Source organism: Panthera pardus, unplaced genomic scaffold, assembly GCF_024362965.1.
Source record: "Panthera pardus isolate Hobbes unplaced genomic scaffold, ASM2436296v1 HiC_scaffold_13, whole genome shotgun sequence".
Classification (NCBI taxonomy): Eukaryota; Metazoa; Chordata; class Mammalia; order Carnivora; family Felidae; genus Panthera; species Panthera pardus.
Genome location: NW_026526688.1, coordinates 80,905,761 through 80,923,133, shown reverse-complemented (window position 1 = coordinate 80,923,133; position 17,373 = coordinate 80,905,761). Strand labels below are relative to the sequence as shown.

General features: G+C 40.8%; 1 protein-coding gene across 5 annotated transcripts in view; it reads right to left on the bottom strand.

Moving 5' to 3' along the window:
• The window catches only part of SLC10A7 (solute carrier family 10 member 7), a 250,490-nt gene that overhangs the window by 21,142 nt on the left and 211,975 nt on the right, over positions 1-17,373 (bottom strand). For 4 of the 5 annotated variants that reach the window (XM_019420803.2, XM_053901214.1, XM_019420811.2 and 1 more), the window contains one exon: positions 9,490-9,563. In XM_019420803.2, the coding sequence (XP_019276348.1) occupies positions 9,490-9,563 (74 nt within the window). Of the gene's footprint in view, positions 1-1,668; positions 3,114-9,489; positions 9,564-17,373 lie in introns of those variants that run through there. The other variant, XM_019420816.2, reaches the window with a different exon arrangement.

Here is a 17,373-nt window from a genome sequence, read left to right as displayed (position 1 = left end):
CCTCTCCTCTCCTCTCCTCTCCTCTCCTCTCCTCTCCTCCCCTCCCCTCCCCTCCCCTCCCCTCCCCTCCCCTCTCCTCCCCTCTTATTTTCTTTTTGAATCTTTCCATGGTATGAATTACACTGTAAGATTTTGGGGGGGAAATTCATATCTATTTCCTTTCATCAAGGGACTTCTATACGGACAACCTTCAACTACCAGGCATGCTGAAATTATTTTCAATATGCTTAAACTTTACTTTAAGCTTAAAGAAAGCAAGCCTCACTTCTGGAGGCTTCTGGAGTGAGCACTGGGGGTGTGGCTGCTGAGTGAAGGGTTTTCCTCTGATCAGGCTATGCCTTGTGAAATACTGGCATACTTCCACATCCAAAAGCTGCGCTTTGACCACATTCATACAAAGGGAAATCAAAAGGCCTTTGAAGTTCAGGCAAAAATATAAGTACAGATTGGGAAAACAGGAGCAAGTTTTCATCCTTCTTAGACATAACCACAATATCACACACTGGAGCCATGGAACGAGAAAGTGAGTGGCCTTGAGAAATCAGTGTCCAAGCCTACTGAGTTGTTTGTAAAATTTTATTTTCTTAGAGTACTTGGGAGTATGTCATGAGCATCTGTGTCCTAAGTATCTCCTTTTGGCTAATAATGAAATAAAAAGTATCTACAATTGGGGCACATCATGGCCAGACTAAAGTCAAAAACAAACACAAACAAACAAACAAACAAAAAAACCCAAACAACCCAAACCAACCAAGCCAAGCTGACCCAAACTAGTTTCCATTACCATCAAAAAGCACTTACACAAAATTTGCCTGAATGCTCTACTATGTCAAACACTTCCCTAAAGGTCTGGGCAGGTGAGCCAGCATTCTGGAAACTGAGAGGTGATTCTCGATGCATGTATTATGATGCCTCTTAAACTTTCGTGTGCAAAATACTGTTTTTTGGTGTGTTTCAAAAATCGGACTTCAGGGTCTTATTCTTAAAAATTCTGAATCAGATGAGGTGCAGTAATCTCTTTTTTTCTTCTTCTTCTTCTTCAAAGGAAGTGACTTGCTGTAATTTAGAGGGCCACCCTTGTTGAAATGTTGATCTTAAGGTATCCCTCTGAAGGGCTCAAGATTCTAAAGCTGAGTACCTTTCAAAATCAGAGAATTATTGAATGCTAGAACTAGAAGGGCCCCATAGATCATCTAGCCTAAACTGTTCATAGCTAGTAGCCCACAGGACTGGTACTAGAGCACAATACTCTCTGTAGAACTGTCGTTGCAGCACAGCACAGCGGCTGAGGGCGAGACCTCGTGTAAGTTCTGGCTCTGCCCCCTGGGTCATGTGACTTGGGCAAGCTGCTGATCACTTAGGAGCCTCACTTTCCTTATCCAGGATGATTGCGGGAGTGATGTGAGCTGGTGTGTGTAAAGGACTATTTGGGAGGTGACCTCCACCAGGTTGGTCACGCATAAGTTCCAGATTCTTTCTGGCAGATAATGTGTAGTGGCCACAGAAATAAATTTTTTTTTAATTTTTTTTTAGACGTTTATTTATTATTGAGAGACAGAGAGAGACAGAGCATGAGCATGGAAGGGGCAGAGAGAAGGGGAGACACAGAATCCGAAGCAGGCTCCAGGCTCCAAGCTGTCAGCACAGAGCCTGAAGCAGGGCCCGAACTCAAACCGCGAGACCATGACCTGAGCCGAAGTCGGACGCTTAACCGACTGAGCCACCCAAGAATTTTAAGAATGGGTGAAGATGAGCTAGGCCCCCACAAGCTTGCCAGCAGGTTTGAATGAAAGTAAGCTGCCACACATACAGGTGTTTTTAACTCAACACATATTCGTAGTCACACATAGAAACAGTTTATACAACCTATCCTGTCAACTCAAGGCCCTGGCTCTGACCTTTCAAGCGCTCTCACTAGCCCCTCTCAAAGCACACACGGCTACGTTCCAGCACAGGATTCCATGACCCTTCCAGTCAGCCTCAGGCAACCACACATCCTCCTAATAGTAGTGGGGCACAGAACCACGTAGGGATAAGCCTCCAGCACAGCCCGGAGGATTTCATATTCAAGCTACTGGGTTTGCTAGGTTCTTTGAGGCAAGTAGGAAGTGTCTCTAAAGTTTTCAGGCAGTATACTTATTAGTCAGAGTGCATTTATAACATTTATCATGCAAAGTAACAAGTCAGTAATTTCATCAATACAAACCCATTTCAGAATTCATTATACTCATTAGCAAAATCTCTGGTTGACAGAGATACAGATCACAAAAGCATGTGTTATAGCTGCCTCTGCAGTATTTCCTTTCTGATAAAATAGTAGCCGAACACTCCGGTGAGAATTTTCCATTAGAGCAACTGGCTGTCCCTAGAGCTGAACTCTGAACTAACTAGTGCCTACATGATCCCACACTGGACACAAAAGTATTTTCAAGTAAATTACTTCATGTAACAAGCACATAGCACAGTGTTTGCCTATTAAGTACTCAAGTACTGTTAGCTGTTATTTTTATTCCCACTACTATTGAAAACATGATGAATAGAGACACAATTAAAAAGTAAATCCAAAAAAAGGTACAGAGACTCTGTAACATAAGCTGGATTAATAAAAATCTAAATGCAGGTGATCTTATATTACCATAAATCAAGAATTATTCTGAGTCTTAATTTAGCTCTGGTCTCCACATGGTATCAGAAATTTGGGTTAAAGCTCAACTGAAAAAAGACAGTGGACGCTTAAGCCTATATGGTAACTATTTGAGGAAGGGAATAAAATCTTACCAAAAAGGTATAAGGTAATAGTTTCCAGCCTTGGGTTATGACCCATTAAGGAACTGCAAGTCAATGTAATGGGTTTTATCTACCACTTGGATAGAATATGGAATGCATCATATAAAATAAGAGTGAATGGGGTTTTGTAAAACTTTTTACACACAAGCAATGTGTACTTGATGACACTGTAAAATGTATCTCTAACTGTAGGTTGTTAATTTAACACGTTTGACAGTCTCTGGCATAGGAAACGAGGAGGAGGGGAAATGTGGGTAGCAGGGCACTGATCTCCAGGTGAACAGCTCCTGGCACATCATTAAGATTAATGGTACTTGAGGGTCAGGCTAAGCTAAGTAAGACAAAACAACAAAGAAGTTTTACTATTTTTCATTTCATACTTGCCGCCTAGAACCTGGGAACTTCTTAAATCTTTATTACCTAAGTCTAGATGTATTAGCAACGATTTTCAGACACCAAATTCAGAATCAAAAATTCAAAGCAAAACAATCCACAAACCTCTGAGAAACATAAGCATACCACTTTGAGCACTTACATTTCTTTCTTTATATGGATCAAAAAATGGTACAAAATGACAGACACTCCCTCACTTTTCTTCAGCGCAGTAGCAAAATCTACTCTGTCTATAATTTCAGTGGCATCTTTAAGAATCTGTCAAATGCAGAGGTCCCCGAACTGCCTTTCCTTATGGAACTGTAACTCCAGTGGCAAACCACAGGACAGATACATATTTATGGCTACGACCCAGACACAAACTTCTATTTTCTGTCTCTTCTCTGGACTTCTCTTTCCACTTTATAGTTTACTGTCATACAGCACTGTGGCTCTTAGTTTGCAAGAAAAAGGTCAGACAGTGATGCCTCACGTGAAATGGAGAGGCTGGCTCATCAAGACTCACTTTAAATAGAATATAACCTTTTGTTACTATAGAAGGTAGAAGGAATGAATGCCAGTTTCTGACTGGGCCGCATGGAAATATATGCCTATGGGAACAATTATAGATATTAAGTATTTAAAACTGTTTTATAACTAGCAATGTGATCAGAAGTGATTTTCTTCCTTAAGCAATTAATAAAATAATTCAAATTCACACCGAGAATGCACATTTACAATATTTGGAATCAGTATAGTACTTTTTGGTTTTCCAAGTGCTTTCATATCTTATTATACAATGCAGTTCTGGAAATCAGGAGGCTGGGCATCCAGTCTCTATTAGTTATATGATCTGGGGTTAAGTTTGTAAAATTTTCCATGCTCTCATTTCTTTGTAGGCAAAATAATGTTACTGACCTGCTAATATTCAAGGTTTTCAGGTCATATGATTTAATGAGCTCAAAGCTTGCTTCCCAATTGTGGGGCAAGTTTTATTAAGATAATAGCCTCTGTTGGGGCGCCTGGGTGTCTCAGTCGGTTGAGCATCTGACCTCAGCTCAGGTCATGATCTTGTGGTCTGTGAGTTTGAACCCCACGTGGGGCTCTATGCTGACAGCTCAGAGCCTAGAACCTGCTTCGGTTCCTGTGTCTCCCTCTCTCTCTGCCCCTCCCCTGCTCACACTCTGTCTCGCTCTCTCTCTCAAAAATAAATAAACATTAAAAAAAAAAAAAAGATAATAGTCTCTGTGTGCCAAATAGAATCACAGATAAGCTTTAGGGGAAAAGAATAGCAGAAGTGAAAACTTTTATATTTCAATCCCATTTCCTCTTGAGAAAATAATGCAGATGTTATTAAGTGATCTTTCCAGCCCAAGTTATGGGTAATCCTGTAGCATTCTCCAGTAGCTTCCAAGGAAAACTGAAAATAAGATCCGTTGCAGACTTTGTTTCTTCTATGAAACTCTTTGGAGGGTGAAGGTATTTTTTAACCTCTTTTGGAAGAAGCAAAAGCCGTATTTGGAAGAAGCAAAAGCTGTATTTCTTTTCCTGCAATAATGTAACATTATTTACACAACCGTTCGCAAGCTCTTTTCCCTTTCACACACAGCAGGGCAGTGGTTCTAGAACGGAAACAGTCACTGAGCACAGACTATGGAAACTTAAGCCTGGGAGGAATGTCAGGTATCGTTTTGTCCATCTTCTCATTTTACAGATGAGGAAACTGAGGCCCGCAGCAGTTACATGATTTGTTCCAGCTTTTGGTGAGATCAATGGAACTGGAATCCAGGCTAGAATCAGGTATGTGTTCTCTCCACTCTGCAGAATCCCAGGTCTACCAAAAAGTTATATTCTTTTTGCTTAATGCATAGTTTCTTGTCACAATTCAGCTGTGCAACTGCAACCATAGATTCATATAGTGAAGTCTAAACAGTGTGAGGGAATCCCTGCCTTGATTCGCCCTTGTCCATAGTGTCTATAAACGGTAAGACATATGGTGGGCTTTTAATAAGCATTCATCATGATTCTCTAAACTTTAAATAGCATTCTTCCACTTCAGAAATGCTTCTAGAAATAAATGACTGAGAATCTCACAACTGACTGTCAATAGTCAGTTGACATGCTATGGGAGTATGTGCTTTCATTTTGCTATTTAAAAACATTAAAAACTAATATAAACTTATATGAAGGGATCTCAAACCTCCTGAAACATTCTCTTTTGAGGTGTCTTGAGAATGTTTTTCACATGTATTGGAACTCTAGATAAGCAAAGTGATTTGAATACTCAAGAGAAAAAGATAAAATAAAATAGAAGTAAACTACTAATTCCACAGAGTATCTTGGATCGAATTTCTTTCTGATGAGATCTATTGACTGACTGTGCACTGAGCCGTTGTTAACCAGGGTATATACCGTTCTTCAATCTCTGCTACGTAAAATACCTTGTCATTATTCTACAAATATCAACATCAAACTAGAGGAGAATTTGGGAGAGTTCACAGCTTTTAAGGCAACCCACTGCAAGGGATGCTGTCTTGACAAATATAAAATTACCTCCAACCCTGAGCTAAAACTATAGGAGAGCAGCATGCAAGCCCCGGAGTATTGTTTTAGATGAGGCACAGTGATAGCTCGGTGCTTCCTTCAGGCCTCCTCTTTCTTCCTGAACGAACTCCAGGGAATGGCATCATGTCAGGCTTTCCAGATGGATTATGTGAAGCCATAGCTCAATGTCATTTTCAATAGGAAGCCTCATAATTAAAGGTCAAATAGTCACTTCATCTGCAATCAATCAATAGAAAAAGTACTAATACGAAGAACTAATCAATCAATGGCAAATGCACTAATAAAAGCAATGAATCAAATACAGCATCTGCGTAGATGCAAGTACACTGAAGAGATTGAGACAGGGCAAAAGCAAGAACAATAAAATAAATTGAAAGGGTATGTACAAGAGAATATTTCAGAAGGCTCCTCAAGTGAGGGTTTTCATCTGTGGCTCATTAGTTACCTGGGTACCACTTGGTCTACAATGATTTATTCCTAAATACAAATACTACATATAATAATGAATGGTATTTCATAAGCCTTACTGAATGTATTCTATCTGAGGTGTTAGATGTGTGTGCACATTTGTTGCGTGTGTGTAAAATCACTAGAAGAAATACTTTGGTAGTGATCTCACGAGGGACAGATAAACTTTCTCAGGGCCAAAGAGATATATTATAATCTATTATATTTTATCTTTGTGTGAGAGGTGAGAGATAGTATAATTTTGAGTGATATGATCTGAAATATGTTCCTCGCTTTCCGGAATGTGAATTTTTTCACACTTAGTGTGATGTTCTTCCACTTCCATGGAGAGAAGAAGCTCCCTTAGGATAATTACTATCATTGTCACGGCAGATCCTCTGTAAGTGATGTCAGGTCCCCAATAGAAGGGAATGTGCATTGCATCTTGTGAAAACGGATACAGTAAATTCATAGGCCATTCTACTGATAATTGAGCCAACACCCTTCTCTACAGGTAAAGACTAGGGTGTTGCTGGAACAAGGGCAATCCATGTCACCCCCCTGAGATAAGGGAAGTAGCAAAGAGGTAAATGCTACCTAGGAGACTTCAGGAAGGCAGCCAGATATGATCAAGCCAGGACAGAATAGTCAGTCAAATTACCTAATCTAAGAGGTAAGGAAACTGAAGCCTGGGCATGCCTCACTGGAAGAGTGAGGATAAGTATTCAGGTCTCACAATTCCAAAAAAGCTTAAGGCCATCATGTTATGAAAGTAACTGAGGATTTAGACTACATGGTTAGTTAGATACCAGCTTGTATCTTATTGTAGTATCTAAGGGTCTACTTCATGGGAGAGCACTGCAAAAACAAAGTGCATATGCAGACATTTTGTCCGAGTTAACCCAACCCTTTTTAGCAAAACAGCTACTTCTGATTAGTGTTCAGAATACCCGTTTGCCTGAAAATCAGGTTTCAGAAAGCATCAGGAACAGAAGAATATGGTGTTGAGATTAAGAAAAATAAAAAGACACACACACAAATATCCAATGGGTAGGTATTTTGCTCATCGAAAAGAAAAGAATACTGGTCAGGCTTCAGTAGGCTCTTTGGGTAGAGTTCTTTGCTCAATACAGCCAGCTCCAGCACAAAAGAACATCGTGGAGAGACAAAAAAAATCCATTTTGGTTTTTCTGACCAAAAAAACCCCAAGGAGTGTATGGGATTTACAAGCCCACTGCAGAAATGCAGAGTGTGTATGGTGCAGCCACAGCTCAGCATCTCCTCTAATCCACTCTACCGGACATGGGCTCATTTGATCTCTGGCTCTGGACATCTGAGGCGTCTGGTGGCCCTGGCCTCTGGACTCCCTACCTACTTTTTAGGAGCCCTGGAACACTAGACATCACAGCGCAATAACAGCGTGGGGAAAGAAGTGCAAGATGATTTCTCTGAAGTCAAAAATTAAACCACACCCATTACATGAAAATCTATAGGACCAGGGGTCAGGGGACTGGAACCGTGGAAATGGTAACATGGTCATAATTAATACAGTTGATAATAACAAACAATAACAGCTCCTGCTTGAAAGAGTGTCTGCTGTGTGCCAGGTAGCGCACCCGGCTCTGTAGGTGGGCTGTAGAATTTCCTCCATAGTGATCTACATACACAGCAATTATGGCACATTCTGCCATGTACTGACTATGGATTATGTACAAGTACTGTGCCAGCTACTTAACAAACTTTAATCTTAATAATAAACTTCATAAACGTGAATATGATTCTGCCCCATTTTACAGATGAGAAAGCAAAGGTTCAGGGAAGTTAAGGGATTTGTCCAGTCACAAATTCAGGATTGGAACGTGACTTCCAAAGTGCTTTCAACTTCAACTCGATAATATTATGAAGAAAACCTAACAGAAATACTGCAACGTATAGACATTAGATACAGTAACCCTTGAACAACATGAGTTTGAACTACAAGGGTCCACTTACATGTGTATTTTTTTTCAAATAAATATGGTATAGTACTGTAAATGTATTTTTCGTTATGATTTTCTCAATAACATTTTCTTTTCTCTAGCTCATTTTATTACAGTATATAATACATATAACATACAAAATACTATGTTAATTGACCGTGTTATTGGTAAGGCCTCTTGTTAACAGTGGGCTATTGGTAGTTAAGTTTTGGGGGAGTCAAAAGTTATACATGGATTTTTGACTGTGCAGGGGGTTGGTGCCCCTAAGGCCCCTCTCCCTGCATTGTTCAAGAGTTAACTGTATATCACTTCTTCAAATAAGCTGAAGCCCTAGATAGCAACTGTTCCTTAGTTTGTCCAATTTTGAAGTCATTTTCCAAACTTGGCAAGACTGACAATAGATTCTATCAAACAAACGTGCATGGGGTTAGTAACAACATTATGGAACGTCTTTGTTTTCTAACTTACAGACTGAACCTTTTTGACATGAGCATACAGAGAATTGTCATGCTTTTTCACTCTTTTAAGTGACTCTTTTAAGTGAGTCACATGCCAAAATATAAAGAAATTTTTAATACAACTTTTTACCACAATGTGCCTACTACCTCAAGGAGTTTGTGAATGAAGCTGTCAGTAAAGTTCCTGGTTACTTTATGACTTTTAATGACTAAAAACACGGATTCAGTTGCCCGGACAGATTATTGGGATAATGCCAATACACTGGATAAAGCATAGTAGAAAACAGCACTTTTCTTCTTGATCTACTTTTGTCTATTAAATAAATACTTATTTCACTTCAGGCACTAATCAGATTGGGTTAATGATCACCACATTGTGTTTCTTCATGGAAGTAACATTCTGAAATGGACTTTAAACTAATGTCAATACCAGATTAGGATAAGAATATTTCTACCTTCCTCCAATCTTCCAAAAAAGTAAGTTAACTTTTCCAGGGGCAACTCTAGAGCTTTCCAAAGCTAAGTTTTTGCCCATTCCTTTTCAGAAGAAAGTCTTCTCCTTCCCCCATCCCTACTACCTCCTTCCCCGGCTTTTAATGTTAACACACTACTCTGAAAACCTTTTATGAGAATCAAAAACATAATTACAAATTACGTTAAGTCCCACACTATTAAATTTAGGCCTTCAAAAACTGGTCCAATCAGATAATGGTATTTCAGAGCAATGACCCGTCCTCATCTTGCTATTGTTCTTTATCTAACACAGTGTATAATACTCCATTCCAGTTAATTTGAAGAAATGCTTAAATGTTAAAATCGTAAGATGTAACTGAGGGTAATATTGGTTAAAAAGTTGGTTTTCGACTCTGTGAATCACTTACCCAGTGTGAGGGATTTGTGTGTAGAACAGAAAATGATAGCCACAGTGTCTGCTGGTGTGAAACCCGAATTATTCCTAGGGGCAAAAAGAGTATTTTACAAATATATGCGTAAAAAGCCTACTTAAACACATCCCAAATCAGATGTAGTACCTACCTTCATGTTAACATCTTTTGATCAGTCCTGGTGACAGAAGTGATTCTATCCCCAAATGTACAGAAGTGTCTGAATTTGTTTTTAGCGAATCATTCCTGAGTCATTTACCCATGAAAAAAAGGTCTTAAAACTATGTGGGGGACACCACCTCTCCCAGCTCCCCCATGATTCTCTCCCCATCCCTCATGCCTATCCTTTGGCAACCCCAAACTGTTCAAAATTTTTTCCATTTCAAATGTTCTGTATGTGGAATGATATGGTACATAACCTTTTGGGACTGGCTTTTTTCACTCAGCATAATTCCCTAGACATCCATCCAAGTTGTTGTGTGTATCAAGAGTTTGTTCCTGGGGCGCCTGGGTGGTTCGGTCGGTTAAGCATCCGACTTTGGCTCAGGTCATGATCTCGCGGTCCGGCAGTTTCAGCCCCACGTCGGGCACTGTGCTGACAGCTCAGAGCCTGGAGCCTGCTTCGAATTCTGTGTCTCCCTCTCTCTGTGCCACTCCTCCACTAGGGCTCTCTCTCTCTCTCTCAAAAATAAATAAACATTAAAAAAAAAGTTTGTTCCTTTTATTGCTAACTAGTATCCCATGATATGTATGTAGCCTAATTTGTTTAACCATTCACCTATGGAAGGACAGCTGGACTGTATCTAGTTATTGGTTATTAGAAATAGAGTTGCTCTACAAAAATATGTGGCGGAGGTCTCCAAAGATCACATACATAGTCAGGCTGTGGTGCAGGGCTTTGTGAAAATCATGCAGCAGGGAACTCCCTTAGCAAAGTTACGAGGCTATCACTTGACAGTAATTCCAGTGGCTCGAAAGCATTAATGTATCTCCGTAACTGCTTCCCTCAAGAAGGAGCATACCTTTCTGGCAGCAAACATAACCTTTTGATGAATACATGCTATGAACAAAAATGAAACATCATATGTTTTAGCAAAAATAGTAAGTTTTCATTCCTTGAGCAGTGACTGTGTATCAGATATTCCTCTAAGATGTGCACATTTGAAGACAGCTACCCCATAAGGTAGGCGACACAATATCCTACATACAGATGAGAACACTGAGGCACCCAGGAGGTGTGTAGCTTACCCAGGACCCTAGAGCTAGTAAGTGACATGGCCAGGATTTAAATCAAGTCTGGCTTCTGTGCCTATGCTCTTAACGGCCGTGTTCTACTATTGGTATGTAATAGGTCAAGCATTTAAAAATAAATCTCACTTAGCCAAAATCCATTAAATGTTATGGAGGACAGTACTGGTGAATATCAATTTTCAGATTTTCCATTTTAGAATATAAAGATTTAGAGAAAAAAAAAGATTTAGAGAACCAGATGCTAAAAGAAATGTCATTTTACTAATATTATTATTATATTATTATTATCATTATGCTTGATATGTTAGAAACTACTCCTTCCTGCAGAATCATCAGCATTTGAGGTACAGTAAGTCTATTCATTCCCTGCCCTGAACTGAGACAAATGGAATGAGTTAGCAAATGGAAAATGCTCCAGAACCTGACTTTGTGTGTACAGTTGCAGATCTAACAGTCTAACCAATTTTTAAGGATCTCTAAAGAAAGCAATCTCACCCCTTTCCTTAGTAACCTCATCCTCGCATATAACTTTTGTTGGGAGAAAAATCCTCTCTAAATCCATCCATGTATCCTGATTTCTTTGTTATATACTCACTGGAGGGGAGAAGGGCCTTCTCTTCCTCGTCCCCTGGGCACAGGTTAAGAGAATGTGGAAATGGGCCTTTGGTTTTCTCCCCTCTGAAAAGCCATGCGTGCTCACGCTTCCTAACTAACTAGTCTTACCTCCAGCTCTTTTTGGATAACAACTTCCCAAACTGAGTTTTTGGTGTCTCACCTCAGGGGAGGATTCTCCACAGATGTGTATCACTTGAGTATAATAAGATGACCTTACTGTTTCCACATTTTATTTTCATATTTATATTGTGATAACACTCTTATTTTTTAAACATTGAACTACATGGCTGACATATTCCTTGATTCCTTTGTTCATCATGTAGGCCTAATGTGAAAGCAGCTGTGTGAGGTTCTGTCAATGCATGAAGGAAAGGAGCACAGATATACATATGCATATGTATATATATTTAAATTTTTTAAATGTTTATTTTTGAGAGAGAGAGAGACAGAAAGAATGGGGAAGGGGCAGAGAGAGAGGGAGACAGGCTCTAGGCCCTGAGCTGAGCTGTCAGGACAGAGCCCGACGCAGGGCTCGAACCCACAAACTGTGAGATTATGACCTGAGCTGAAGTTGGATGCTTAACCGACTGAGCCACCCAGGCACCCCTGTATATGTATATTTTAAAGTTTATTTATTTTGAGACAGAGACAGATATAGGAAGGTCAAAGAGACAGAATCCCAAGCAGGCTCTGCACTGTCAGCGCAGAGCCCAATGCAGGGCTCGAACTCACGAACCGTGAGATCATGACATGAGCTGAAACAAAGGGTCAGATGCTTAACAGACTGATCCACCCAAGTGCCTCTCTCTCTCTATCTATCTATCTATCTATCTATCTATCTATCTTTTTTTTTTTTTTAAGAGAGGGGGATTGAAAAAAAGAGGGGGTGGGAGGATTATGGCACCAAAAAAAAAGATTATCTCAAGCTTGGCAGGGAATGGGGGATAATGATGGAGCACACAGAGAACCTTCTTGAAGGAAATTACAATTGAGCTGGGCTTCAAAGGTCAGGTTTAGATACGTGGCGGTGTGTATTTTAGGTAAGGGATAGTGAAACTGAAATCTGGGAGTCCAGGGGCAGCTGGCAAAGAGCAGTCTTCAGGCTGACTTGTATGAAGGGACGATGGCTGTGACCATGAGTGTGGACTTGACAAGACGGGCTAAGGAGATGGGAGGAGTAACCACTCAGTGTGGTATAAGACTGGCAATGATGAGGCTAGGCAGGAAGCAGAAGGCTGTAAGGGCCTGAAGAATCACAGTGACTGCAGAGACGGTGGTAAGAGACATGAAGACAGAAATAAAAGAACTTGTCAAATGTTGACTTCTGTGAAATATTTCCTCCCGGCAGCTTAAAAGCACACACTTTGGGGGCAGACGCACTTGAATTTCAATCCAGACCACCGTTTTCCTTATATATAAAATAGGGATAATACTGCCGGCTCCTGAGGGGAGGATAAATACCAATGTTTGTTAAGAATTTGGCACATCACAAGTGTTTAACACATGCTGGCTGATATTTTTTTTAAGGTTGTCATTTATTTTTGAGAGACAGAGAGAAAGAGAGGGAGAGAGAGAGAGAGAGCGTGCGTGTGCACATGAGTGGGGGAGGGGAAAGAGAGAGAGGGAGACATAGAATCCGAAGCAGGCTCCAGGCTCTGAGCTGTCAGCACAGAGCCTGACACGGGGCTCGAACTCATGAACTATGAGATCATGACCTGAGCCGAAGTCGGACACTTAACCGACTGAGCCACCCAGGTACCTCTGCTAGCTGATATTTTTATTATTATTGTTGCTTTGAGAGAGGAGGAGGAATGAAAGAGAAATGATAAGCTTTGAGCACATAGGACTAAGAGGAATATGAGGGCATTAATGGAAATAGGGAACAGAAGAGGTGGCCCAACGGGGTCTGGGGAGGAGGCCAAGGAGTTGAGTGAACAGAATTTGCATTAGTGACAGGGCACCATGTCTTCAAGAAATCTGGGGAAGAGAAAGAAAAGGTCATGGGAATTTGAACATGACCATGCAGAGAGAGGGATGACGCGGTGGGTAGAAACAACTGATGAAACCAGGTCTCCAGAGACGCCTAAGAGGACCAGGCTGTGGGGCTAGCCTGAGAGGGGCTATTTCCCAGCCCATGAACTGGACACTAAAGAAGACAAGCTGAGCAGGAAGTATGGAAAAATTTCTTGTAGAGAATGGGAAAGTGGAGGCAATTTATGTCAGAGATTTCATGTTCTTTGTAAATAAAGCATGAGGCACTTTGCTCATCCAGAGAGTCTGAGCTAATACTGAAGCCTGCGAACCTAAGAAGTTAGAAAAACTTGAAATGGGCAGACTGAGGAGTATGAAATATAGTCAGTTCACAACGAATAGAAACTTTCCACAGGAACGACTGCCCACCTGTGCTTGAGGAACATGTGACACAACAAACCACCTAGTTTGGGGCTGTTCTCCAGCAATGCTTATGGTGTTGGTCACGCTACAAAGGCCTTTTTGGTCTGTTGCTGCCTTTGTTGCCAACCCATTGCTGCTGCATGTGGACTATGCAGTTTGGTTTTTTCCGGGAGAGTCCGGCAATATACTTCTCCTTTAGTGAACTTGGTTCTGCTTCATATCATGCTCTTTTCCAGGCTATCGCATGTTCCCAGTGTGTCAAATCTCTCTGGCCAAGAAGGCTCCGATTTAACCTGGCGTTGGCTGACGTTCGTCAGAGCAGCACTTACGGCGTGGCGAGACCTGCTTACTTGTCCTGCTCCGGGTAAGGTGCCTGAAGCCAGGCCTGCACGGGGAGGTTTCCAGCCTGATGGGAGATGGAACGCCGCCCTGTCATTCTACGGACACAGGGTGCGTCAGCGGGGAGGGGGTGTCAGCACATAAAAGTGAACCATTTAAGGGTAAAAACCAATATTCTCCCTAAATACTCTCTCTGGAAAGAAACTGACTGCTCTACATCAAGGGTCTTGGGGAAAGCCGACAGAGCAGGTGCTCACTGAAGCCTCCATTCGTGATGAGGAAGACGATGGTGCCCATAAATCACCACAGCGGGAAGCACAGAGCGTTTTCCAGAGCACGTTACTCCCAGTATTTCCGTCTTCTCAGAACAGCCTTATAAGGTAGAGGGTGTTATCATCGGCTGCTTTTCTGAAAAGGGAATCTGAAGCACAAAGAGGGTAACTAACTTCTCTAGAGTCATACACACCTAGCAAGTAGGCTGCTCTGAATCAGAGACAAGTTCGCTTTCTGCAAAGGAAATTAAAGAAACGAAAACAAAACCCACCACAGAACTTGGTGGATGAGGGCAGCTATCTTGGTCAGTAACCTTCCTTCAGCCATGCCCTGTCAAGGGGCAACTTCATGGCAGAAGACGCCACCCAGGAAAATGAAGCACCCTTAAATAAATGTGCGTTAAGTTTAAGTGGCAACGACTACAATTACTTTCGGTGATTAACATCTCTATTGTGTCCGCTCATACTCTTGAAAGGAATCCCATTACTATTTATTTTCTAACTCTACCTTCTCTCTTTTTAATATTGATTTTCTTTTTATCCCGTTTTTATAATTCTTTTGATCACTTCGGCTTCCCTTGAGCTGTTTATTTCCTTTTCTTCCCAATTGGTCTTTTTATTCTCTCTTACAGAGCTTTCAATCAGTGTTTTCCACATAATATTTGTCTTGCCTTTCTCTGCAGTACTCACGAAGGAGAACATGTCAGAAGGTTTTACTAGTAGAATCACAGAATGTGGAGCAGAAAAGGTCCTCTGAGGGAGTTCCATGTAAGCCCACTGTGTTTTAGAGGAGGAAACTTCCATGTGAAATACTTTCCTTTGTTAACCTCTGTACTTGTGTTTTATCTTCACTTAATTTTAGGAGAAGACCTCATCTGTCATTAGCTGTGTGCCACTAAACAAGTTACCCAGAGCTCTGTGGCTTAGTGCCTCACGTGTGAAATGGTAAGACTTACTGTTAATACTAATACTTGTCTTCCTTCCCTCCGTCCCTAGCTCCTTCCTACTATACGCTCCGTCCCTACCTCTGTCCCTCCATCCCTCCATCCTGGCTACAATGAGAGGCCGTTTGAGACATCCAATTAAAAATGTACTGATAAGGGTGAAAACACCTATACAAATATTCAAATATTTGCTTCTTTTTTCCCCCCTTTCTTTATGGTTTCTTTTGTCACTCTAGTGATACTCTGGGTTTCTGTTACTCTAGTTATCAGCTTTCCAAACTTTTACATATTTTTTTAAAGGCTCATAATTACTGCTTTCTTTTTCCAACCTTTTCAACATTTTTTTACATACTGTGACAGCTTCCCAAAGTTGCAGAAAGCTTAGGGTACTATGGACAGCTGCTATTGGTGTGATGAATCAGCTCTCATTCCCCAGCATCTGTGACAGTGTAATGCCAAAGAGAATGTGTTACAAAGCTAGAAATGCTAATTTCTTCTCTTCCATCGTTAGTTTTTGAAACAGTATAGATAAATTAGTTTGGTACAATAAATATTCGACAGTTGCTAACATTCATTGAACACTTACTGTATGCTAGGAATTAGGATGAGGACTTCGTGAGTGCATTATCCAATTCACCAAATGACCCTACGAGGTAGGCACTAATACTATCCCCATTTATAAATGAGGAATGACAGAAATCACAGAGTTATTAAACAGGATTGGAACTCATGTCTGTCTGACTCCAGAATTGGAATTTTTAATCCTGACATTATTTTGTGGACAGATAAATAAGAACACAGCATAGTAACTCTCAAATGTTCTTTTATTTTATTTTATTTATTTATTTTTCTCAAATTTATTTTAAATACTCAAAGTAGAAGTGTACTTTCCAGACACTAGAATGGTTAACACGTCAGGTCAGTAAATCTAAGAAATGTTAACCAGGTGGGAGGAGTGTTGTAAGAAAGTTGAATTTTCCAGGCTGGGTGTCTCCTGGTTTATGCTAACCTTACATCATCAGGGGTCAGTAGCATGCAGTATACAAAAAAAGACAGACCAGGAGGGTGCCTGGGTGGCTCAGGTGGTGAAATGTCCCACTCTTGATATGGGCTCAGGTCATGATCTCACGGTTCGTGGGATCGAGCTCCGCATTGAGCTCTGAGCTGACAGTGCGGAGCCTGCTTTGAATTCTCTCTCTCCCTCTCTCTCTCTGCTCCTCCCCCCCATATTCTCTCTCTCAAAATAAATAAATACACTTAAGAAAAAAAAAAGACAGACTGACGTCCATGTTGAGATTTTTGTCTCTTGATATCGGGGCTGGTTTTAGATTTAGTAAGTTGGTAAGAAATAGATGAAAAAGAAACCACAGGCTACTTTTACTAATTTTAAGTAGAAATGAATAAAAAGGAGGAAGAGAAAATGAAACTCAATAGAGTATAAACTGGTGGGCCTGAGTTTAAACCTCTGGTGTCTTTGACTAATTTGTTTGTGTGAGTGAACTGGAAGAATCCAGTTAAATACTATCTACCAATTCCCTAACCAAAGCAAGCACTTATGAATTTTAAAAGTAACTGAAGTAGTTTAGTGCAGTGGAAAAAGTATGGGCAAATGGCCAATGGCAATGGATTTCAATTCTACACGTACTATTTGCCATCTTTTATTAAACTACCAAAATCTTGGAGCGCCTGGGTGGCTCAGTTGGTTAAGCACCCGACTCTTGATCTTGGCTCAGGTCATGATCTCATGGTTTTTGAGATCGAGCCCCGTGTCACACTCTGTGCTGACAGTGCGGAGCCTGCTTGGGATTCTCTCTCTTTCCCTCTCTCTGCCCTTCCCCTGCTTGTGCTCTCTCCCTATCAAAATAAATAAACTTTGAAAAAGAAAAAAAAAACTACTAAAATCTGATTTTAGGCAAGTTATTAAACTAAACTACTCTTATGTATGGGGCCTCATCAGCAAAATATCAATAAAAATGTAGAGTATCACAGTCTTTGCTGTCAGACTTACATGAAAGAACATATGCATTGTCCCTAGCACAGTGCCTGGCACAGAGCAGGGCTCAATA